At 57.5% G+C, this 24,564-nt stretch overlaps 2 protein-coding genes across 7 annotated transcripts; both read right to left on the bottom strand.

Annotated features, from left to right (window-relative positions):
- Positions 1–237: 237 nt before the first annotated feature.
- Positions 238–9,793, bottom strand: TMC4 (transmembrane channel like 4). 4 transcript variants are annotated; one of them, XR_015146550.1, is made up of 15 exons: positions 9,679–9,793; positions 8,204–8,417; positions 6,297–6,442; positions 5,875–6,107; positions 5,665–5,786; positions 3,946–4,093; positions 3,285–3,452; positions 2,898–3,061; positions 2,521–2,647; positions 2,160–2,295; positions 1,714–1,897; positions 1,200–1,330; positions 941–1,096; positions 624–702; positions 238–519 (listed from the first exon to the last, which is right to left on the bottom strand). XR_015146550.1 is itself a non-coding variant. In XM_086354643.1 (15 exons), the coding sequence occupies exons 1-15, from the start codon at positions 9,755–9,757 to the stop codon at positions 451–453; spliced, it is 2,118 nt and encodes a 705-aa protein (XP_086210769.1). In that variant the 5' UTR covers positions 9,758–9,793; the 3' UTR covers positions 238–450. The 4 variants fall into 4 exon arrangements, 3 of the variants coding, with proteins under 3 accessions (XP_086210769.1, XP_086210772.1, XP_086210770.1); XM_086354643.1 differs by having other exon boundaries at positions 2,160–2,257; XM_086354646.1 differs by lacking the exons at positions 941–1,096; positions 1,200–1,330 and having other exon boundaries at positions 2,160–2,257.
- A 229-nt stretch (positions 9,794–10,022) lies between these two features.
- Positions 10,023–24,219, bottom strand: MBOAT7 (membrane bound acylglycerophosphatidylinositol O-acyltransferase MBOAT7). Of its 3 annotated transcripts, XM_086354662.1 has the most exons (9): positions 23,966–24,219; positions 23,387–23,440; positions 23,184–23,262; positions 22,956–23,085; positions 22,296–22,422; positions 20,057–20,216; positions 17,712–18,072; positions 15,515–15,691; positions 10,023–11,040 (listed from the first exon to the last, which is right to left on the bottom strand). In XM_086354662.1, exons 3-9 carry the CDS (start codon positions 23,257–23,259, stop codon positions 10,653–10,655), a joined length of 1,419 nt encoding a protein of 472 aa, XP_086210788.1. In that variant the 5' UTR covers positions 23,260–23,262; positions 23,387–23,440; positions 23,966–24,219; the 3' UTR covers positions 10,023–10,652. The 3 variants fall into 3 exon arrangements, with proteins under 3 accessions (XP_086210788.1, XP_086210787.1, XP_086210790.1); XM_086354661.1 differs by lacking the exon at positions 23,387–23,440; XM_086354664.1 differs by lacking the exons at positions 22,296–22,422; positions 23,387–23,440 and having other exon boundaries at positions 23,966–24,189.
- Between the last annotated feature and the right edge of the window lie 345 nt (positions 24,220–24,564).

The following is a 24,564-nucleotide window of genomic DNA, read 5'->3' as shown; positions in this document are numbered from 1 at the left end:
CCGTCTCAGAGAATCGCGCGTGGCGTCGCCTAGCGACCGCCGCTCCCCAAGACTCTGACTCAATCATGTGTCCCCGCCCTGAGGCTCCTGAACGCAGCCGCTGATTGGCTGGCGCAGTTTCTCTCGCGGAAGAGTCCGCCACGCTCTCAGACCCACACATTTGATTGGTTTATGTCCCGCTGAAGGCTTGCCCCCCGCTTCCGTACCCGAGATTAAAAAGCACTCAGCGGCCTCCGCTGTGTTTATTGATACAGTACTATATTTATTGATACAGTACTAGAAAGGTTTACTGGAGTGTCAGGGGGCTCAGCAGGGAATCCCAGGGCTGGAAAAGAGCGGAGTCTTTTCCAGTTCGCTCATTTCCCAAATGATGTTGACGAAGCTCAAAAAGGATCTGGGAGCAGGTCTAGGGCTGGAAGTGGGACGTCACCCCAAGCCAGGCTGGAGAGGTCAAAGAGTTCTGTCGGCCGAGCTCAGCGCCACAGCACGCTGTGCCAGGAAGACTTTATTCTGCGCCTCCTGAGGGAAGGGTAAAGAGAGGGGGAGGTGAGACAACTCTTCTCTCCCCTGTGTTCCTTTTCATACTCTCCAGGACCCCTTCCCAGGGGCCAGGCCTGGCTCACCGTCTGTATTTGGCGTTTGAGTTCAGAGATGAGGCGTCCATATGAGTTAGCCAGGGCCACGGTATACGCCATCAAGATGCTAGAGGAGATAAAATGGAAGCCACTCCCCAAACGTTCTCAGAATATCTTCCACGTAGGGCTTTTTAGAAACCAGGAGTCTGGACCTCCTCCTTCAGACTCAAGGAGTCAAAGCATCCCAGCCCCTTCTTTTCCTCAGAGCCAAGAGTTTGGGCCCCAACCCCCTTCTCTCTCAGAAGCAGGCCCCGGGACCCCAGGTCAGACATTCAGACTCAGACCCAGGAGTCTAGCGCCCTCACCTGGAGATCAGCAGAAGGGGCACAGCAAAAGCCTGGGTACCCAGGAAGAAGAGAACATTCTGGGCCGTCTGAGGCAGTTCGCGGATAGACGCGGGGATCACCACCCAGATGGACGACTGACCCCGGAATGGACCACACAGCTTGGAAGGTGGGATCCTGAAGTCAGAGACAGGCAGAGCTCAAGGATGGCTCAAAGTCAGAACCCTGGACAGAGGAGGGTGGAGGGTGGGCGAGAGAGGCCAGTACCTCTCACACTTACAGGAAGATGCTATAAAGCACAGGAACGGCGGAGATGGCCAGACCCAAGAGAAGGACCAAGGGGAAAAAGAAATTCACAGTGGAGGCTCGAAAGGTGCGGGAGGCCGGGGAGCAGGTGGAGAAGAGGGTGATCTGGCAGGAGGGGATAAAGGAATATGAGACACAGGAATCTGAGCCCCAGACTCTCCTCCACCATCCAGGAGCCCTAATCCCTGGCCCCCTCTCCTCAATCAGGAGCCAGGAACCCCAGTTCTTTTCCACCATCAGACACAAGAGTCTGGGTCCCCTCCTTCCATCAGACCTAACAATTGGGATGCCCTGGACGCTTCCTCCCACATCCAGGGGTCTGTCCTCCAGACCCATCCTCTATCGGGATCTCGTAGTCCGGGACCCCGGCATCCTCCCCCACCAGGATTCGGAAGTCACATCCTTAAGTACTCTCTTCTCCCAGAATCCAGAAACCCAAGCCCCAGTACCTCCCCGCCTCAGACCCAAGGCTGCTCCCCACCACTCACCTTCTTCAAGTAGAAAAGCAACAGGAACTTCACCGTGTTGAGCAAAGGCAGTAAAGGGCAGAAAAAACTCCCCACCCAGACCACTGTCTGTGCGTAGATGAGCCCCAGCACTTCGTCAGGCACCTGGAACTCCTGGGTCCTCGCAAAACGGCCCAGCACCCCGGGACAGAGGCCGCAGAGCAGCCTGAGGGGCAGGATGACACCGGCAGAATCAGAGGCGGGCCGGCCACGGGTTTCCCCGCCTTCACCGTCCCGCCCACCAATCGGAAGGGAGCCTATCTGGAGGCGGGGCGAAACTTCCCAGGCCCTGTGGGAGTGTGCGTCTAGGCGGCCGGACTTGAGTGGAGTTAATAATCTTGACTATCAGACCCGTGGAGGGTGGGCGGTCTGCATGGTCTGCGGGCCTAGGGCAGGGGCGGGACCACAGCAAGGGGAGGGATTCTCACTTCCGAGGAAACTGGTAGAGCAGGATGACTGCCAGGCCGGTTAGCAGATCAAATAGTAGGAGTTTGTACATCTCCTGTCCCATGCGGGTCTCCCAGCACTGAGGGACGAAGAACAGGTCAAAAGGACCTCAGGACCCTGTAGACCCAAACAGCTGAGTCTCCAAATTGCAAGAGTATGAGACTCTATCAATACTTTATCTGGGGGAGGCGGGGGTCTTTCTTCTTTTTAAAAATCCATACCCCTGTCCTCATGGGGAAGGTATTCTAGCACCACAAGCTCCTCTTTCCTCCCAAACCAAGAATCTGGGACCCACCGGGCTGTTCCTTTCCTTCAAGGACCCAGGAGTCCCCGCATCCTCACCGGAAGTTCTTTGTAATTATAGTCACAGGTTTTGCACCTCTCATCCTCCGCATCACCCCCGCAAGTGATCTCATTCCAGAGAGAGAAGAGCAGGACTAGCAGGGAGACCAGGCGGAGAGACACTGTCCTGGCAAGTGGAAAAGAGAAAAAGGATATCAACACTGATGGAGCGCCCACCACGTGCCCGGATTCTCCTGTGTGGAGCGTGCTCACAGTTCTCCCCACTTCACAGATGAAGAAAACTGGGGCTCAGTGACAGGAGGAGTCGGGATCTGAATCCAGATCCCACCGGATCCCATATCTTGACGATGTCAGTCTCTTATTTGGTAGAACCAATGTCCCTTGGCCAGACCCAGCCCACGCCAGGAATCCAGAACCTGAGTAGGATAAAAACGATCTGGCGACTCCTGGTGTAGCCCTCCAGGGGTGCAATGAGCTTGAACACAGGCGGCAGCACGAAGTTGACCACGGAGATGAAGATGGACGGAAGGTAATCCACCACGAGCTTCAGTACTGGCGTCCGCTGGATAAGAGGCTTGTCCTAGGAGGGAGGGTGGGCCAAGAGAAGAGGCTCCGCGGTCCTGCAGGGGCCATGCCTACCATTACCCTCCCCAAGCCTCTTCTTCCTTCGGCACCACCACCACCACACACACACACAGACCCCAATCCTTCCTCTCTGAGATTCCAAGAATCACAGGCTTCAGTCTCTTCCACCCTTGGGAAGGTAGGTTCCAGGGCCTTTCCTCCCCCAGGGCCCTCTGCACCTGCAGGCCCACAGTGGCCCCGGTAGCCCAGTAGATGCCGTAGAAGGCTGCCCCCAGGAGCGCCAGCACCACCAGGTTGAGCAGCAGGCGCACCGACCACAGCCTGGCTTGTTGGCCCAGGGTCCGCACCGCAGCCCTGCGCCGCACTCTCGCTTCCTCCAGCTCCACCTAAGGCCGGAAGAGACGTCCACTTGTGTTCCATTGCCCCAGGTCCAGCCTGCGGTCCACGCTCAACGGAAACTGATGCTGCATCGGCTCCCTAAGAACATCTATAGTCCTGGTCCCAGCCCATCCAAGACCCTCCAGGTTGACAATTCAAAACTGACTCCGCCCTTCCAACGCCCCGCCCAACACATCAAGCTCCTCCTAGGGCCCGCCCAGCACTCCTGCCTGGCCTTTGGAGTTTCGATTCTACTCTGCCAAGCCTTTTCTGGCCACGCCCTGCTCTTAACTGTGAACTGAGCTAGCTTTTTCCTGTACCCTTGACGGCAGGCATACCTGTAGTGGCCTTCAGCCCTTTTCCCTCAAGGCCCGCCTCCTAAGAAGAAAGCTCCGCCCAGCATCTCTCTGGAGGCCCCATCCCTGGCCCAGGCCCCGCCCATTCTGTCAACCCCGCCCCCTCGGGTGCCCCCTGCTCCAAGGGCCCGGCCACTAAGCGCACCTGCAACTCATATAGGATCAGGCGCTGGCGGAGTCTCACGTGGACCTCCCCGCTGAGTCCAAAGTCCCAGGCGGAGAACACGCGGTGGCTGTAGCGGGTCAGGGCCTCTGACTCAGCCAACAATGTCTGCTTCAGCCCAGACACCGAGCTAAGAGAGGGGAGAACCGGGAGATGGAGCGTAGGCAAGACATCCGTGAGCAGGGGGACACCCCTCCCGTCTTATGGGGCAAATAGGGATAATGAACTCTGAGACACAGGGCATTTGGAGAGCTGCTACCTGATGGAGACACATCCAGTCATTGATGCCAAAGACTAAAGAAGAGATTCAGAAACAGACCTGGAGGACACACCCCCGAAGGGAGAGACAGAAACCTAAGAGATAAGACCGGCTCTCCCAACAGAAGGAAACAGAGGCCCTGGAGAGAGAGATTCAAAGGGGAGACTGAGACCCCAAAGTGGCAGAGAGTCCAAGAAAGGGGGACAAAGACTCAATAAGAGAAAAGGAGATGGGGAAAGTTGGGTTCCAAGGAGAGGCCCAGAGGAAGGAGGGAGCAGGTAGAGACTGGAGAGAGGGGGACAAAGACCTAGGGAGGGGACAGAAAACCCGAGAAAAGGACTAAAACAGAAAACGGTACAAAAAGGCTCTACATCCACCTTCACCACCCCCGGTGCCAGCCCCCATCACCCCCCAAGTGCACCCACCTGCCCTCCTTGCTTCCACCTGTGCCCTCTCGCCCGGCCCCCACATATGCAAATGCATACTCAATATTCCCTCATAATCTACTGATCCAAAACTGCACCCTGGATATTCCCCGCCCAAAGCCTGCTCTTTCTACAGCCCTCCCCATCTCAAATGGCAAACACCTATAGTCATTCTTTTCTTGTTTGTTTTGAAGCCATTTGTTATTATTTTGTTTAATTTCTGGCTGTACCCTGCGGCATTCAGGACCTTAGTTCCCTGACCAGGGGTTGAACCTGCGCCCCCTGCAGTGGAAGGCAGAGTCTTAACCACTGGATGGCCAGGGAAGTCCCAACACTGGAGTCATTCTTAACTTCTATCATTCACCACATCCCTCTTCTAATTATTAGGGAATCTTGCGGGCTTTAGCCTCATCATATATAGAGTCTCCTTTTATATAAAGAACAAAATGGGCCAAAAGCAAGCTATAGTGTTAATACAAACGACGGTGATTGGGGGCTGGGCAACCTCAACCATGATCACCCTCTAATATGCCATACAATCCACTCATTATGGTCTATTGCTTATTACTTGTCTCTCCTGTTAAAATGTCAGCTCCACCGGGACCAACCAGACTCTGTTGGGTTTGTTTGTTTTTTTTTTTTGGCTCTGTTTTGCCAAATGCCTAGAAAAATGCTTGACACATAGTATCTGCTCAGTTAATATCTATCCCTGAGTGAATGAATCACCCCTGTTTATTTCCTATTCAGCCACTCTCCCCTCCAGAAAAGATGCAATTAATTTCCTTGTTTGTTTAATATCTTTCCCTCCCCACTAGACTAAGTCACAGGAGGGAGACATCTCCCATCTATCCTCGGCCTGGAGCCAGTCATGAAGCATTTTAAAAATCCGATTGCAATTCAAGCAGAGAGAAAGGGACCCCGCAGCAGAGCGAGACTCAGGCCTATGGAGGAGGGCGCTCCTCCCACCGCTCCTCCCCGCCACGGTCCAGGGGATCTGGGTGCAGGAGTGTCACTGACCGGTGAAGGATGAGCAGCAGGTAGAGGAGGCCAATGGCAAACGCAGCGCACAAGTAGGTGATGGCCAGGTGTGGGCGGGGCGGGTAGAACCCGTAGAAGAGAGGAGACCATTCTAGAAAACCCTGCGGAAGGAAAGGCAGGACAAGGGGGTTCAGGAAGTGGGGCCACCAGAGTCAGGGGTCCCTGAGGATACCGGGACCCAGCACACACCTCTCCAGAGAGCAGGTTGAAGAGCTCGGTGGCGAAGGTGACCAGGCCGTGGGAGCCGGGGTTGTAGGAGCCGCAGGGCGAGGAGGCGTTCGGGGTAGGGGGGCCCGGGGGAGTCCCCTCCAACCAGGTGGGCAGCAGAATCATGCAGGCCGTCAGCACCGAGGCCAGCACGTTGAGAAGCAGCAGGAAACGCAGCAGGGAGAAGTAGGACTCGGTGCCAGCGCCAAACTGTCCTGCAGGGGGCAGCAGAGAGGCCGCGGGCTCCGCTCCCAGTCCGGTCCCGGCCCGCCTCCCTCCGACCCGGGGGTCCAGACCCCACACCTCCTCCCCAGACCCGGGGGTCCAGACCCCAGCCCCTCCTCCCTCAGGACAGGGAGTCCAGTTCTGCCCCAAGTCGCCAGCCCAAACCCCATCCCCCGTACCCCCGATCCTCTTCAGCGTCCACGCCCAGGGCTGCAGGGAGCGCAGGCCTTCCCGCACTTTCTCCTTGGACCTCCGAATCAGCCGAGTCCATTGGGCTCCTGTGGACCCCGCGCCCTGGGCCACTCGGTCCCTGGCAAGCCTCTGTCTGGGGGGGAAACAGAGTCAGAGACAGAAAAGTAGCGGCCTGGCCGTCCCTCATGGAGACCACCAACAGGTGGAGGCAACCCAGCCACTGGGTGAGGAAGCAGGCTTCTGGGTGTCCCTAACAGGGGGTGCTCTGTAGCAGTAAAAAGGAGCACACCTAACACTAAGCATAAGACAGGAAACACAGACTACAGGGGTCGATTCACAGAAAGACCCAGAGCAAGCACGGTGTTCAGGGGTGCACACACAGATGGCGAAGCTGTGAAGAAAAGCGAGGAGGCGATCCTCTGCAGAAGTCTGGGAAGGAGATGGGTGGTGCCCCATCTGGTGGTGGTGCCCCAGGTGGAAGTTATCTGGATCCTTGCTTTGGGAAAACTGTAAGCCATTGCATGATGTCTCATGCACTTTTCTGTAGGCAAGTATCATCATAATGTTAAAAAAAAAAAAAAGGTAGGTGTGATATTGTGACTTATAATAAGAAACATATTTCATAGTGTATGATATCCCATGTGGAATCTAAAAAAATTGACCTGAGAGTTCCCTGGCAGTCCAGTGGTTAGGACTCTGTGCTCTGACTGCTGAGGGCGGAGGTTCAATCCCTGGTTGGGGAACTAAAAATCCCACAAGCTGCACGGAACAGTCAAAAAATGAAACGAAATGAAGTGAAATAAAAAAACTGAACTTAGAAGAGAGTAGGATGGTGGTAACCAGGGGGTAGAGTAGGTAAATGCTGATGTTGGTCAGAGTACAAGCTTCCAGTTAAAAGATTAATGAATTCTGGGAATTTAATGTAGAGCTCCATGATCATAGCTCATAATGCTGCACTGTATACTTTTGCCAACAGAGTAAGTGTTCTCACCACAAAAAAACAAACAGTAATTATGTGACATGGTGGAGGTGTTAGCTAGCACGACTGTGGTAATCATTTTGCAACATAAAGTGTATGTGTAACACTGTACACCTTACACTTATAAGATGCTATCTGTCAATTGTATCGAAATAAAGCAGGGGGCGGGGAGGACTTCCCTGGAGGTCCAGTGGTTAAGATAAGATAAAATAAAAAGAATTATATTATTTGGTCTTCTTCCTGTTAGCACAGAGTTCCTAAAGGCTAGAATTTCCTAAGTGGTGAGAGGATAAAGGTGTCTTTTTTATGTGAATGAGGTTCTATCTCCAGGTAGATAGTGTTAAAGTTGAGTTGTGTTGTTGGACACCCAGGTGGAGTCAGAGCATTGTCTGGCATGAGGGAACCTCCCCACATCTCTGGACTGGTGTCTAGATTATATAAAGAGCAAGGGTCAGTGTCAAGGGTCACCTGAGGAGCACCCAGGGCCGTTCTCGGAAGGGCCTCTGGCTTACTTTTACTGCTGTGCCATATGCATAGTAACTGTTGAACAAGAGACCCAGCTTTCACTGCATCCTGCAAATTATGTAGCAGGACAGGGGAAAGAAAGATGTAACAGAGTGGTAGGAGGCAGACACTGACATAAAGCTCAGAGAGAGAGAAAAACAGTGAACAACAGATTTCAGACAGAGGCAGTCAGGCTTGGAGGGAGAAAAGACAGAAGACACAGAAGCTGGGGGAGAGAGAGCACAGGAATCCTGCAGACAGGACTCCTTGGAGCCTGAGAAGCATCAACACTGACGGGAGGCAAGGAAACCCAGAGGGGCAGCTGGGAGAGGGGCAGGGACAGACGGGCGGCCAGAGAAGGGGGCGGAGCGGCTAGCCGGGGAAGGAGGCCAGGCCTGGCGGGGGCCTCACCTGTGTGCCCGCCTGGCCAGCATGGGCCACGGCAGTTCCCGGGAGGCGCCGGGCTCCGGCTGCTCCTGAAGTGCGGCGTCTGCGGAGGTCTGCATGCTCCTCCATGCCTCCTCGTCCTCAGCCTCCTCAGACCCCCAAGGCAGCACCCCAGGGCCTCGGTACCGAAGGGTGGCAGCGCTGGGCAGCTCATTCAGCACAGAGGACAGTGACGGGCCTGGGCAGGAACAGGACGCGGGGTGGGTCCGGGGTCCAGGCCGGGAAGTGCAGACACTCGCTCCTCCTCCGTCAGACGCAGGGGTCCAGGCCCTCAGCCCCTCCTCCTCCCTCAGACCCGGGGGTCCAGACCCCCCCGCCTTCCCCCTCAGACCCGGGGGCCCAGGCCCCACGCCCCTCCTCCTCAGACCCGGGGGTCCAGGCTCCCCACCTCCCCCCTCAGACCCGGGGGTCCAGGCCTCACGCCCCTCCTCCTCAGACCTGGGCGTCCAGGCCCCACGCCTCCCCCCTCAGACCTGGGGGTCCAGGCCCCACGCCTCCCACCTCAGACCCGGGGGTCCAGGCCCCCCACCTCCCCCCTCAGACCCGGGGGTCCAGGCCCCCCGCCTTCCCCCTCAGACCCAGGGGTCCAGGCCTCACGCCTCCCACCTCAGACCCGGGGGTCCAGGCCCCCCACCTCCCCCCTCAGACCCGGGGGTCCAGGCCCCCCGCCTTCCCCCTCAGACCCAGGGGTCCAGGCCTCACGCCTCCCACCTCAGACCCGGGGGTCCAGGCCCCATGCCTCCCACCTCAGACCCGGGGGTCCAGGCCCCCCGCCTTCCCCCTCAGACCCGGGGGTCCAGGCCCCACGCCTCCCCCCTCAGACCCGGGGGTCCAGGCCCCACACCCCTCCTCCTCAGACCTGGGGATCCAGGCGCCATGCCTCCCACCTCAGACATGGGATCCAGGCCCCCAGCCCCTCCTCCCACCTCAGACCCGGGGGTCCAGGCCCCACGCCTCCCCCTTCAGACCCCGGGGACCAGGCCCCCAGCCCCGCCTCCCCCCTCAGACCCGGGGGTCCAGGCCCCCAGGCCCGCCTCCCTCCTCAGACCCGGGGGTCCAGGCCCCCAGCCCTCCTCTCCCCTCAGACCCGGGGATCCAGGCCCCCGGCCCCTCCTCCTGGGAGTTTGGACCCCCAGCCCCAGACACCGCCCCTCCCCGCCCTGCGCCCTCCAAGCACCCAAGCGTGGCCGCTCCCACCTCAGGCTGAGGAGTGGGCTCCGGACTTCCTTCCCCTCTAATTCGGTTCGTGACTCTGGCCCCTGCCAGCCCTCAGACAAGCGCGGACACTCCCGCCTCCCAGGCTCTGGGTCTGCGCACTCCTTCCGGGAGCTCTAAGTCCCGGCCCCTGGGTCCCCTCTGCCCGGGGCCCCCGTTCTCCGCCTCCCCCAGGCCGTCTCCCCGCCAGGCGGACCGGACCCGGCCTTCTCCAGGCCCCCGACCTGTTCTGGCCGCCCGGGGTGCCGGCCGCCCCTCCACGGAGCCCCAGGCCTCCGGGTCCCACGGCGGGCGCTCCTCCATGGCCCGGCCGCCGATCCGTTTCCGTCTCCAGGGCCCCCGAGCGGGGACCGCCCCGGGCGAGGGCGGGGCCGAGGCGGGCGCGCACCTGGCCGCCAGGTGGCTCGGAGGCAGTGCCCGCTCCTTCCCGTCAACTTCAGGGCCGCTGCTCCGGGAGCCTCCTAGGAGGCGAGGTCCACAGAGGCCCGGGCGGTGACACCTCGCGGCGGGATGCTGTAGGTATGCGGTCCCCCCACCCTTGCTGACCGTCCACAGACATCCCACAGAGTCTCCGTGTGACACTTTATTGGGAGAGATTTACACATTCTGAGCCTGTCTCAGGCCCGAGGATGACAGGAGGCTACAGGAGCGCGGGGACCCTTGGCTGGCTCAGATGGAACCCACAAAGGCCAGGACGTCTGCGCCGCGGCTTCTCCCTTCCAAGAGGGTCACCCTCCGAGCGGGTCTAACGAGAGGACGTGGAGCGAAAGCGGCCAGAAAGCGCCCACTTCCCCCCACCCAACTCCCGGACCCGCCCTGAGGCTCCGACCCCCACACGGTGCAGCCAAAGCAAGGCCAGCTGCCCAAGAAGCCCTGTGGCCCACCCGCCCCAGTGCGGCGGGAGACACAGCTCTCTGAACAGCAGGCCCAGGCAGGGACAATGAAGATTCTCTCTGGGCATTTATCTTGATTTTTAGGGGAGGGAAAACTGATCATCAGGACACGGGTGGTGGTAGCCAGGGAAGCAGGTGCGCCCACGCCTTGGTCTGTCAGGCAGGGCGCAGAGCCCGGGAATCCTCTCCAGGCCCGGAGCCAAATTCCGGCCTCTTCTTGGGAAGGGCGGTGGCAGCCTGGTTCATGGGATTCCCAGGCCAAAGCCAGGGGGCCGATCGACCGGCAGAGGGTGTGTGGCGAGGGCTCACTCCTCCCGGAGCTTTCCCGAGGCCGGGCTGGTGGCCGGGGCCCCAGACTTCCGCCGCCCGGAGCCACCCCGGCCCAGGGCCAGCCCCAGCCCCAGGGCCGCCAGGGCCAGGACGTGGACGCAGAAGTATACCGAGGCCCAGTAGCGGAGGGTGTCGCGCAGCGAGAGCAGCACGAAGCCCATGGACATGTAGTCATAGGCCCGCATCTTCAGAAACCAGTGCACCCAGTCCCAGGCCTTCTGGCCCCCGGGACCCAGCCGCCACCGAAGGGCCGACTCCAGCTGGCGCTCGGCTGCCAGGCACAGCGGGATGGTGAGGAAGCTCAGGTAGTAACCAGGGTGCAGGCCGTGCCAGTAGGCGCTCAGCAGCATGGTCCATGCACTCCTGCGGGGGGCCGGGAATCAGGGTTTGGGATGCAGACCCTGGCCGCCCCCCTCAGACCCAGGGGTCCAGGCCCCACACCTCCTCCCCCCCTCAGACCCGGGGATCCAGCCCCCCGGCCCCTCCTCCCTCAGACCCGGGGGTCCAGGCCCCCAGCCCCTCCTCCCTCAGACCTGGGGGTCCAGGCCCCACACCTCCTCCCCTCTCAGACCCAGGGATCCAGGCCCCCAGCCCCTCCTCCCTCAGACCCCGGGGTCCGGACCCCCATCCCCTTCTCCCTCAGACCCAGGAGTCTCTACTGTCTTCTCAGCAACCCCCTCCCAACACTCTCCCCTCAGGACCTAGGAATCAAATCCCTGCCACTTCCTTTCTAAGGATTTGAGGATCTAGGACTATAATTCCTGATCCACGAAGACTGAGACATCTCCAGCCATGGTCCCTTTCTTATTGATTCCAAAAACACTAGCCCTTGAAGACCCACAGATTCAGGCTCCGACCCCCACTTCCACCAGATGCCCACAAATCACAACAGGCTCTGCCAAGCACTGTGTCTGAGTTCCTGCCCATGGGCACCAAGGTCTGCCTCTGGCACGTCAGGGTGCTTAAAGTACAAATATGACTCTGATGCTGGGAAAGATTGAAGGCAGGAGGAGAAGGGGGCAGCAGAGGACGAGATGGTTGGATGCCATCACCGACTCGACGGACATGGGTTTGAGCAAACTCCAAGAGACAGTGAAGGACAGAGAAGCCTGGCGTGCTGCAGTCCGTGGGATGACAAAGAATCGGATGCGACTTAGCGACTCAACAACACAAAAATCCCAAGGATGAGAATGACACTGACCGCTGTGTGGGGGTAGGTGGGGGAGGGCGCAATGTCCAAAAAAAGGCTAAATCTCCCTGTTGTTGACAGGGGAGATGTTTTCCTCCTTCTCTTTCCTTAGGCCATTTCCTTGAACAAACAAAACAAAAATCTACTGTTTGAGCATCTTTCCTTTGTCCTTTGGATGCAGATATCAATCTCTGAAAAGGTGAAAGAGGCCTCTAGAAATTGTTACTGTCCAGGAATGTTTTCCTTGAGGGCCTGGGAGCCATCTCCTGGAAGCAGAGATGTGGTGGGAGATAGAGCCTGTCTCCCTGCAGTTCTGAGGCTTTATCCCACCGGTGACAGAGATAGGAGGTTTGTTGATAAGGACCCTTAACTAGCACAGCTGGCAGACCGATTGCCAGGTGAGCTTCAGATGGACCCGAAAGCAGGCACGTGCTGTGTGTCTCTTGAGAACATGCTATGTGAAGGGCTGTACGCGGCAGTGGATAGTCAAAAAAGAGAGGTTTCTAGACAACTAGTAAGGACCATGGGCTTCCCTGTAGCTCAGACGCTAAAGAATCTGCCTGCAATGTGAGAGACCTGGGTTCGATCCCTGGGTTGGGAAGATGCCCCGAAGGGAATGGCTACCCACTTCAGTATTCTTGGGGCTTCCCTGGTGGCTCAGTCGGTAAAGAAATGCAAGAGACCTGGGTTCAATTCCTGGGTAGGGAAGATCCCCCTGGAGAAGGGAATTGGCAACCGACTCCGGTATTCTTGCCTAGAGAATTCCATGTCCAGACCACGGGTTTGCAAAGAGTCAGACACGACTGAGCGACGAACACTTTCCCTTTCAATAAGGACCTATGTATAGCACAGGGAACTCTACTCAGTGCTTTGTAATGACCTGTGTGGGAAAAGAAACTGAAAAAGAATAGATACGTGTATACATATATAACTGATTCACCCTGCTGTACACCTGAAACGAACACAACTCTACTCCAACTTAAAAAATAAAAATAAAATGGATGAACTTTTTTTTTTTATAAAAAGGGTGAGATTTCTTTCCATCTCGGAAATTCTCAGCAGGAGGTTACTTGTGCTGTGCCTTGAAATCTGGTTTAATGCTCACTCAGGACCCAAACTGTTTCCTTTCTCTTACCTCTGGTGGAGAGAGGATGCTCTGGGCTGCCAGAACCGACAGGAACTTACAGGAGGATGCACATGAGTGTGAGCCCAGCATCTCCAACTCTGCGTGTGCACAGCCCAGCTCTTGGCCCCTTCCTCAGCTACTCTCTCCCTGTTTGGGGCCCCCGCCCTCCCTCATGCAGTGAACACTCTCCAGAGAATCTTCTAGCCTCTCTTGAACCTACTCCAATCTGGCTTTCACTTCACCTTGCAAGGATGCGGGGGAATTCCTCCCACCATGCCCCTCCTCCCCCCACCCCCAGGGTCACACGTGCCTTTGTCCCTGGAGCTCCCGGCAGGGGCAGACACAGTCTCCCTCCTGCCCCTCCTCCTCGACACCCTTGCTTGTCTGAAGGTTATAACCGAACGCTGTGCTGATCGTCCTCCTCTCTCACTGGCTGTGTCTGCACTGGCCCCTCCTCCCGGCCCCCAGTCTACACCTCGGTTCCGGTTCCTCAATGTTGGCGCTACAGACCTCTGGGGCTGGGTCATTCTTCAGGATGGGTGGGGGTGGACTGTCCTGTGCCTGCGTTTAGGCCTCTGCCTACTAGACTCCATTATGATACACCATCTCCAGACTTGCCAGATAACCCCTGGGGGCGCAGCACAACTGCCCACCCCCCACACCCCCAGTGACAGAGTCCTGGGCCTTCCCTGGTGATTCTGATGGTAAAGAATTCACCTGCTGTGCAGGAGACCCGGGTTCAATTCCTGGGTTGGGAAGGTGCCCTGGAGAAGGGAATGGCAACCCACTTCAGTAGTCTTGCCTGGAGAATCCCATGGACAGAGGAGCCTGCCGGGCTTCAGTCCATGGGGTCGCAAAGAGTCAGACAGCACTGAGTGACTCAGACATTGAAAATCCCTGGTCTAAATGTATGTCCACTCTGTGCTTTGACCTGAGACTCAGCCCCAGAGCTTTAAGCACCATCCACAGCTGCCGATGCTCACGGGTCCACTTCTTACACCAACCTTTCACTAATAAGCCAGAATCGCATAACTCAGTGCCTATCCAATAACCCTGGCTAGAAATCTGTCACCTCAAAGTCAGTGAGACTAAACCCAAGCCTGGCTTCCTCAGCCTGCCCGCTTCTGAAACTTCCTCCTGTGCAGACTTCCTCTCCTTCATCACCCATGCCCACCACCTGGGCACCCCGCTGCGTTTCCTCTCACGCCCCCCATGCAGGTGGGGGCCGAGCCCTGACCTCACCTCTCCAGTGCATCTACTTCTGGCCACCGGTCCCTACTCTAGGACAGCATCAGTGCCCACCGGGCCAGTGCCTGCCTCATCTCCTGCTCCCCTCCCCACCTTTATTCCATGCCCCATACAAGGTCAGAGCGCATCTTTAAATCGAAACTAGACAGCACATCCAGGTAGGTCTAGCTCCAGAAGTGCCATGATTAACCGCTTCATTATAAGGACATGTTAGTGTATCCTGACCTCACCTGGAGGCGAAGGGAAGAGGGAGGGATACTTGGCAGGTGGCCTGACCTCTCTGAGCCTAGATCTCTTCAAGATTTCCTACTTCCTAAATTTGTCAAGATCTAAATGTGTCAGTTTATCTTATCTTTACAGAAAGTCTCCACTCAGGAATTACCAGGTGAGTGAAGGATAATGAAAGCTGCTCAGGGCTCACATTAAGTGCATTTAACACTTTATCTCACTTATTCCTCAGGGCAACCTATGACACAGGTTAACGGCATTACCCCCATTGAAGAGTTGGGGACACTGGGTCGTGGGGAGGGACAAACTGGGAGTTTCGGGCTAACATATACACACTATATAAAATAGATAACCAACCAGGACTTAATGTATTGGTTACTGTATAGGGAATTCTACTCAGTACTCTGTAATAACTTATAAGGGAAAATAATCTGGAAAAAAAAAAATGGGTAGGGAACTCCCTGGCAGTCCAGTGATTAGGACTCTGCCCTTTCACTGCTGGGGTGGGTTCAGATCCTGGTTAGGGAACTAAGATCCTGCAGGTTGCAAAGCACAGTGGGAAAAAGCAAGAAATAAAAAATTTTAAAATATATATATAACTAAATCACTTTGCTGTACATCTGAAACGAATACAACATTGTAAATCAACTATACTTCAATTAAAAAAAAAAAACTAGAAAAAGAAAAGCATGTAGGGGAATTTTTTGAGAGAAAAAAAAAAAAGAGGGAACAGAGCTCAACCAACTGCTTAACGTTTCTTAGGTATTGGCAGGGTCACGATTCCAGAAGGTCTAGTCATCGAGTCCATAGGACTTAGTACACTGCGCCTGTGCCACGCGGCCGGCTTTACAGAAGTAGAAACGGAGGCCCGGAGAAAGAGGAACGAGCTTGCCCCGGTAACGCAATCCGAGCCGCAGCCAGAGGCCCAAGAAACTACAGCTCCCATGACCCTCAGGGGCGGAGGCCCGCTTGGGGGAGCCGCAGAGCGCCTCCGGGGCAGCTGGGAGATGTAGTTGCATGCCGTCCTCCGCGACAGGTGGGCTCACCTGAGCACGTAGGAGCGGGCGGGAGCGCTCTTGTAGATGTACTGCGCCAGCCACCACTGCACCGTCATGTTCCAGTACCGCATGCCCTCCCGCACTGTCACGCAGAAGTCTGTGTTGTAGCAGTCGATGTTGCGGATGGTCTCATAGTCGTACTCCAGGGAAGCCGCCATCTCCGGACTGGGGGGGGTGGAGGACGAGGGTGGGGGACAGACATGCATCTCAGCCAGGCCCCCTCCCGACGCTGGCTCCTGTCCCAGCCCCGGACGCTAAGGAGGGGAGTCTGGCCAGGCAACAGCTCCCTGGCTGTCGCATTTGCTAGGGCAACAAGGGATGGGAGCCCAGAGGGTGCATTTGTGGGGGGGGGGGGGGGGGGGCGGGCGGGGAGGGGACGTGCACAGTTCCACAGCAATAGGATTCTCTTTCTCTTGAGAAGGGAGCCTGCAACAGCCAGGAAAAGTCTGCAAGGGTTACAGTTACTAAGCTGAGTCCTTAGCAACCTGACCTGCCAATGGTCTCAGATGCTGGGGTAAGGCAGTTCCTTAGCAACCAAGCTCAGCATATCCAGAGAAGCCTTCAAGAAGTCCTTTCTAAATTCCTCAAACCCTTCCCTGACTGGGGAAACAGCAGCCCTAACAACGAGGTGGTCCGTGGTTGCTAGGGACATGTTCTAGGCCTGCCTGCCACCTAGATGGTCTCTGTTGCTAGGGAAAGGGCATTTCTTAGCGACAAGCCTAGGATGTTTAAAAAAAGGGTCCTGAAAAGGCGTTTGCTGGCTATCAGTCCGTATGACTGTTCTAAAAGGATCAGCTCCAGCAATACAGAGGTTCCTGGGTCACCGGTGCCAACGGTCCCAGCAGAAGGGGATTATCACTGACCTGCCTGAACCACTGGCTGCTTCTGATAACAGAAGCACGGCTTGCATTAAGAGCAGGGCCCAGAAGGTTTAGAAAAGCTTTCAGCTTCTGCTTGACGTCTTCTAGGGGATACCCTCTAGCAACTGGAGGCCTGCCTTTGGTTACTCTGGCAGAAGGAAGAAATGTTGCATGGGGGGGCGCCACTTCCCCCACAACGGGATGGCTGCTGTGACTACGAGGGGATGGCCCAACCCTAGTAAGGAGTCGTTCAAAATTTACACCAGCCCCAGCCTGAAGGCTAGAGGACGGCTGCAGGGAACTGAGGGAGGGCCCACTCCTGATTGCCAGGGTGCCACTTCCCCAGCAACACAGGAGTAACATATCCTTAGCAACAAGGGAGTCCCTAGTTACTAGGCCTGTGATCTGCCTCGTGATGAAGGAACTAGGGGAGTAGCTTCGCCAGGTACAAGCTTAATCCATAGTTACTGGAGCTTCTGGCAGTTACTAAGAATGGTGTCCCCCCAGCGACAGCATGGTGGAGAATGCCATTTCTGGGACTTCCCAGGCGGGTAAGGATCTGCCTGCCAATGCAGGGGGCTGACTAGGGTTTCATTGCTGGTCTGGGAAGACCCCAGATGCCCTGGAGCAGCTGAGGCTGTGGGCAACAGCTCCTGAGCCTGCACTCCCCAATGAGAGAAGCCACCAGAAGGAGAAGCTTGCCCCGCCCCCCCAGACGAAGAGTAGCCCCCGCTCACCCCAACCAGAGAAAGCCTGTGCTCAGCAGCCAAAAATAAATAAAGAGAATGCTATTTAAAACAGAGGCCGTTATGTAGTGACATCTCACGGGGAGGGTCTGCTTGCTCCCAGCAAAGAAGGGGGCAGTTTAGGGGATGCCGTTTCCATAGCAACAAAGGCAGGAAGGTGTAGTTCTGTTGCTAGGGAATGGTTTCCCTAGCGACAAGGGGCTGCTCCTCAGAGCCCAGGGAGAGCATCCTGAGCAACCAGCAACAACCGGGTTACTGGGGTGACACTTTCATGGCAACAGAGGGGCAGCATGGGGGTTGCTAGAATACACCTTCCTTTTCCTAGCAACAGAGAGCAATTCATACCCCAGGGGGTGACAAGCACACAACAGGGGGCGATCCATAGGTTTTAGGAGTTTTCCTAGGACAGGGGAGGGCGGGCTGTGGTGGTCAAGAGTGACACTCTGCTGACAACAGGTGGGAGACCAGCCTCCCCCTCCTCCCCGCGCTGCTCCCCACTCTCCTCCCTGCTAGGGGCAGGGCCAGCCCGCGGTGATGGGGCTGGCCGGGTCTTGGGACACCTCCCTCCCGCCGCCTGACCTGCTGGGGGGTGGGCATTGGAGGGTGGGGCCGCCCCCGGCCCGGGCTTTGGCGGCCACGGGGTAGGCCCCGAAGCCAGCGGCAATGCAGCCGCACTCGGCGGCAATCCAGGCCACGTAGAAGCGCATGCGGAAGGCGAAGAAGACGGGGATCATGTAGAAGAGGCGGGCGGGCAGCGGGCGGGCGTAGAAGGCGTCCTCGCGCACGGCCTCCAGCGGGAAGAGGTGTGATGAGAGCAGGAAGAGCAGGCCGAAGAGCGGGGCCGGCCAGGCACGGCGCAACAGGGGCCGCAGGCTGGGCACGGCCCCCGGGAAGGGCTGCTCCAGCCAGTCCAGGTACGTGCGGTAGCGGAAGAACGGGCCTGTGGCGGGAGGGCGGGCCGCGGTCAGACGCTAGTGCGCGTGGGGTCCGCGGGCAGAGCACCGGTCTCAGGGCCGGGCAGAGCACCGGTCTCAGGGCCGGGGAGATGGGCCAGGAACCGGGGAACCAGGGGGACCAGGGAGAGAGGAGAACGGAGAGCAAGGGAAAGTGGACAAAGGGGGAGACAGGGGACTTGGCAGGAAAGAGGAACAGACACTTAGGGAGCAGACAGAGGATTCTGAGAACCAGGGGGTCCTGGTACACTTGATGGAGACAGACAGACCACATTTGGAGGGAGGCGGGCAGGGGGGGCCCCGGGGTCAGGAACAGGGAGCGCAGCAGCGCATCCCTTGAGGAAGACAGGGGCCTGAGAAGACATCAGAGGGTTGCAGGGGCAAGGCCCTGGGCGGGATCTGACCAGGGCTTTGGGTTTGGCTTTATATATATATATATATATATCTTTTTTTTTTTGGATTACATGTGGTTTATCCACTCAATGGAATACTACACAGCCATGAACACAAACCAGGTACACGTCCATGCAGCAAAAGTCTTGCATACCATTGAGCAAATAAGCCAGTACAAAAGAATACGTACTGTATTTGATTCTATTCACATAACGTCCCAAAACAGACAACACTAACCTATGCTCTTAGAAGTCCAGAGAATGATTACCCTTGGGAGACAGCAACTAGAAGGGAGCAGGAGAGACTAGTGGTGTGTTGGGAAGATTATTTGATGGGGTGCTGACTGTATGCACGTTTCCCATTTGTGTAAAACCACCAACTTGTTTGTATATGTTGTGCATGCATGCGTGCGCACTCAGTCACATCTGACTCTCTGCGAACCCATGGACTGTATCCCGCCAGGCTCCTCTGTCCGTGGGATTTCTCAGGCAAGAATACTGGAGTGGGTAGCCATTTCAATCTCCAAGGACTCTGGGTTTTTTTCCTCAGTGCTAGAGTAACCATTGTAGGCTCCCCCACCAGGGAAGGGCTAGATTATTATTTTGCTTTTTCAGGAGACCCTTCAGCCACTGAGCAGGGAGGGGCTGCAGAGGGACAGTGATGGAAAAGAGGGGACTGCTGCACTTTTTATAAAATGATGGCTTGGCATAGGGAGGGAGCAGAGGGCTTTAACAGAAGTGTTGAAAGTCTCACACGTCACAGAGGACCACATGCTATATGATTCCATCAGGGTAGGCAAACACATAGAGAAAGTCAGTGCTTTCACGGAATGGAGGCAGCTGGAGGTTTGGGAGACGATGGTAAAGTATGCAGGAGTTCTTTTTGAGGTGATGAAATTGCATGGGAGTCATGCCACACAACTCTGTAGAGAGACTCAAACCCAGCAAACTGGATGTGGTTGTGAGCGGGTGAATATGGTAATTACAGCTCAATACAGTTGTTAAGGACTTTCCTGGTGGCTCAGACCGTAAAGCATCAATCTACAATGCGGGAGACCTGGGTTCGATCCCTGGGTCGGGAAGATCCCCTGGAGAAGGAAATGGCAATCCACTCCAGTACTATTGCCTGGAAAATCCCATGGACAGAGGAGCCTGGTAGGCTACAGTCCATGGGTTCACAAAGAGTCGGACATGACTGAGCGACTTCCCTAATACAGTTGTTACAGAAGTCAAAACCTTCTATGAGGTCAACGGTAATGAAAAATACGTTCTGAAACTAAAAGTCGGATCATACGCTGTGAATCCTCGTGGCCTGGGCGGCAGACACATTAGGGTGACGTCGATCTTTCTCCTTAATCTCCCGTGCGCTCCCAGTAAGTTACAAAGAATCACTGAGGCAGAGAACAATCTGTGTCTGCTCTGGAGGGGCCCTGGGGCCAGCGGGGGAGGGAGACATGGACTGGGGCTCCGAGGCTCACCCTCACAGCAGCAGAGGCTGGAATGGGGGTGGGGGTGGGGCAGGAACACAGAACAGACAGCAGAGTCCAGGCGGAGGCAGGCCTGGGGTGGGCACACTCACCTGTCATGATTCCCACGTAGCAGTAGCTGTAGCTGAGGGTCTCCATCAGAGAGGGCACGTCCGGCAGCAACCCCAAGGGCGGCCCCTTGCTGAAGCCCGAGGCCATTTCCTTCCTCTGGGCCACGTGCAGGTCCTGAACTTCACTGGCCAGACTCACCAGCTGGGAGGAAGGGGCAAGCGGGAGGACAGCTCAGACCCTGGCCTCCTCACACCCACCTCCCGTTCATGACCGCCCTGAGAGGCCAAGGGCCGGGGGATCCTGTGGGGCTGGGTGCCGAGGCGCTGCTCCTTGGGCAGCTCTGAGCATCTAACCACGAGTAAGGGCTCCCCCCTGGGGCCCTCTGTCTTTTTTCCTCTAAGTTCCATCTTTCCGTGTCCCCCGCAGTTCACGGCTTTAGGTCCCACCCATGCTGTACCCTGGTGGGACTTCTTCAAGCCCCAAGCTTGTCCTTCAAGCTGCCTCTAGGGCATTCCCTGGTGGTCCGGAGGTTAGGGCTTGGTGCTTTCACTACCGGGGCCTGGGTTTGATGATGCTTGGTTGGCAAACTAAGATCCCACAGGCCACGTGGCATGGCCAAAATAAATTTAAAAAAAAAGAAAAAGCAGCTTCCTCTTCTCATTAATACATGGATGGATGACTTCCGGGCACCTCGAATTTAACACATCCCAAGTGGAAAACGGTTTTAGCTATTTCCCGAAGCGGGCGTTCATCTGGTCTCTTCCCCCCCCCGCCCTGCCCCCCGTCATATGCCAGTCCATGGGATTCTCCAGGCCAGAATACTGGAGTGGGTAGCCTTTCCCTTCCCTAGGGGATCTTCCCAACCCAGGGATCAAACCCAGGTCTCCCACATTGCAGGCGGATTCTTTACCAGCTGAGCCACCAAGGAAGCCCCATCAAATGCCATCAGCATCCAATGAGCTGCTTAGACTGGAAACCTTCCTCGGTCCCCAGGTCGAGTCCCTGAAGTCTCTGGGCCTGTCCCTTTCACTTTGCGTCCACACTGGGCTGAGTATGTTTACCCTAGCCCCCCAGCCTGCTCTCTACCCTTCTGCACACAGACCCCAGGCTGGCCCGACACCCACAGGTCTGTGACTTCCAGCTTCAGCCGGGGTTCAGTTGGCAGATGGCCGAGGCAGGCAGGAGTGAACCTTGGGTTTGTATTCCCGTGTTTTTATTCCCTTTATTGATAAGACCGCCTGGGGCCTGGCTGTGACCCTTGACCAACCTTCTCGAATCTACCCAAGTCCTTTTCCTTCTGGGCTCCCCTCCTCTTATCCCCTTGGGCCCAGGACCCTACCTCATCCCGCCCTGGTCGAGGTAAACATCAACAAAAACGCGCCCCAGGTTCTCCTACGTGCCAGGCCTCCTGGTGGGGCCCTGATTTGCTGCCCCAGGCCTGCCTCAAGCCTTCAGTTTGTCAACTGGACTTAGATAAAGGAGTCCCACGCCAGCTCACCTTACCCTTCCTGCTGCAGTTCTCTCAGCATCTGGAGGAAGTATTTTTAAACCTGTAAACCTGGTCACAGGTTTTCAGAAAAACCTCTTGTAGTGGCTCTTGGGATTCCCACAGGAAGAAGTCAGAACTCTGTACTGGGGCCAGCCAGGCCCCGCACGGCTTGGCCCGCACTGCGGTCTCCCCTTGAGGGACAGTCTATGTGGCTAGCACACAGCTGGCAGCACGCGGCCGGCCCCCTTCCAAGCGCGCTGCTCCCTGCGTCCCAAGAGGCTCTGGTTTCCTCCAACTCCTAACCCACTCCTGCCCACCCTTCAGCTCCTGCCCGGGAACAAGGGATGCCAGGCGAGCTCTGCCCGCCACTGCCGCCTGATCCTTCCGTTCCCTGAGAGGTAGCACACAGGAGCAATGTGCGACCTTTTCTTCTGTGGCAGGGCCTGTTTTCTCCCATCTTCCCAGGCCGTGGGAAGCCAGACAGGGTGTCCTGCTTTTGTGCCCTCAGCTCAGTGCTCTCTGCCCAAAGCTGGGTTTTGTTTTGTTTTTTCTCTTTTGCAATGTGGCTTGCTACAAAGATGCACTTTAGCCCAGCCATCCACTGACACCCACAGTTATATAGCTTTGGGAACTTTTTTACCCCAGGGAAGAGCTGAGAGGTTAAGTCCTGCCCTCGGCAGAGTGAGTGGGAGAGACCGACCCGCCTCCTCTGCCTCCCCAGGGAGGAGAAGGTAAAGCTGGGCTGGTTCCCGGGCACCCAGGGAGGGCTGGGGGTGCGGGGGGAGCCTGACCTTCAGTGTCAGCAGCAGTTGGACGGCGTTGGTGAAGGGCGTGGGAGTGGGCAGGCCCAGCAGGCTGAGCGCGCGGAAGAAAAGCAGGTAGGAGAAGGTCCAGGCGAGGGCCAGGGCGTGGCAGGAGCTGAGACAAGACAGGAGGCCTGTGGCGCTGGGTGCGGAAGGTCTTGCCTCTGTCTCCCCTGGATTCCAGCTGCAGATCCCACCCCCCACCGCCCACCTTCAGAGATAGGGGAGGGGGGTGTACAGAATGAACATGACCGAAAGAGCTGCACAAAAACGCACAGCAACAGAGAACAAGGAGGAGATGAAGAGAGAGGCTGCAGGGGGAAGACCCTTCAGGCCTCCACTTGTTTCTGGGAGGGAGGGAGAGAGGCGAGGGAGAGAGAGAGAGAACACCAGGGCCAGCAGACCAGTAATGCCCTCCTCTCTCCTGAATCCATCACATGGACGTCAAGGGCCAGGACAAACACACAGGGACCAGACCCAGAAAAAGGCAGGAGAGGAGAAACAGACCAGACACGTGACACAGAGAATCTCGAGGCGCACAAGAGACATCCAGAGACTGAGGCGGAAACAGAGAAAGACCCCAAGAGGAAAGAGGTTGCATCCTCCACCGGCTCCGTGCTCCCCCTCCTCCTCCCACCAAATCCTCACCAGGGCTGGGCCTGAATGAGCGCCCAGGTCCCAAGGATGGTGACCAGAGAATGCAAAGTGTGGGGGCCACAGGTGAACAACGTGAGCCCCAGGCCCACGGCTGCCGCCCCCCATCTCTTCAGCCCAGGTCCTGCGGGGAGAAGGCACAGCATCAGCGTAGAACTTTCCAGGGGGTCCCCCGTTAGGCCCCCCCCCCTTATTTTCCGCTGAGGAGGGAACCTGACTCACCAGCTTTCTTAAAGAGGAAGCCGATGGGGATGGAGATAAGAAGAACCACTAGATAAGTCCATTCTTCGGGCGACATATTCTAGGGGAAGGGCAGACGTTCACAGTGAGAACCCAGGAGTCCGGCCGCCAGACCCTCCTCCTTAGAGGATTTAGGAATCTGCCCCCGTCCGAATCCCCAGTTGTCAAAGATCAAGGAGTCCTACCGTCAGCTCCTCTCCTCTGAGAACACAGGAATCCCGACCTCCAAGCCCTTCCTCCTTTGAGGATAGAGGAAGTCACCCCCAGGACCTCTCTTGAGAATCCAGGCCCCCAGATCTCTTCTCCTTTGAGAACCCAGGAATCCAAACCTGCCGACCCCTCCTCCGTAGACGATCAAAGCAACACCCAGCCCCTCTCTTATCCCCGAGGCCCTCCACCCCACCCGCCGCCTCCGAAAACACTGCTCTCCAAACCCCTGCCGTTCTTCGAGGGGGCCTCAGAGGAGTCCAGGTCTCCAGCCTCCACCTCTCTCCGAGCTCGGGTTCCTTCTCCTGTCTGAAGCCGGAGAGCCGGCCCACTCCCCAGTCCCAGCCCGAGTCCCGGGGCGCGCACCAAGCACGGCTCATATCCGCTTTGGGCAAAGCCACAGGCGGTTACGCCACCCGGGAGCTCGACCATGCCACCCCGGAGCTCGGCCGCGCTCCCGGTGCCGCCCCCGCACCCCATCAGTCCGCCGATCCGCAGAGACCCCACACTGTTCAGAGCCCTCCCGGTCTCCTGGGCGCCTCCACACCCCGGCCCACCTGGGCCCGCGGTTCTGCGCCGCCCGCAGGGCAGGAGGCGGCCGAGCAGTCCTGGCCCGCTGGCTACCGTGGGTCCGGCCACGCCTACCCCGCCCAGCACGCCCCCGCACCCCCCAGCCTCTTTCGGGGGGCCTGCAGAGCTGCTTGGTCCGGGGTCGTGCGCGCAGCGCCCAGCGGTGTCCGGGCTGGGCGGGCAAGGAGCGCGGACGCGGCGCAGAGAGCACAACCCAGCGGCGGGACCCGGGCTCGGATCTACCAGGCTGCGAGCACGCAAAGGGCGGGGCTTCGGCTCGGAAAGGGGTGGGCCCAGAAGCTTCGGGCTCCGAAGGCGCCGCGGGACCCGGGAAAGAGGCGGGGCCTGGAGCTAAGCTTTCAGAGGGAGGCGGGGCCTCCGCTCCAGGTTCTTTCGGCCGGAATCCGGGGGTGATTTGGAGGCGGGGCCACAAGCTTCGGATTTTTTCGGAGGTGGTCGAGTACGTTCGTTTGTGGGCGGGGCCAAGGGCTTCGGCCGGATGTGGGCGGGGCCACAGCCTCGGCTCCCTTCGGAGGTAGTCGGGTAGAAGCGACCTTGGGTTGCTCATAGGCGGAGTCTCAGGTTT

This window comes from Bos grunniens, chromosome 18, assembly GCF_055505025.1.
Source record: "Bos grunniens cultivar Pamir isolate PY7600 chromosome 18, Bosgru_T2T1.0, whole genome shotgun sequence".
NCBI lineage: Eukaryota > Metazoa > Chordata > Mammalia > Artiodactyla > Bovidae > Bos > Bos grunniens.
The sequence above is the reverse complement of the archived record's forward strand: the minus strand, read 5'-3'. Positions and strand labels throughout refer to the sequence as shown.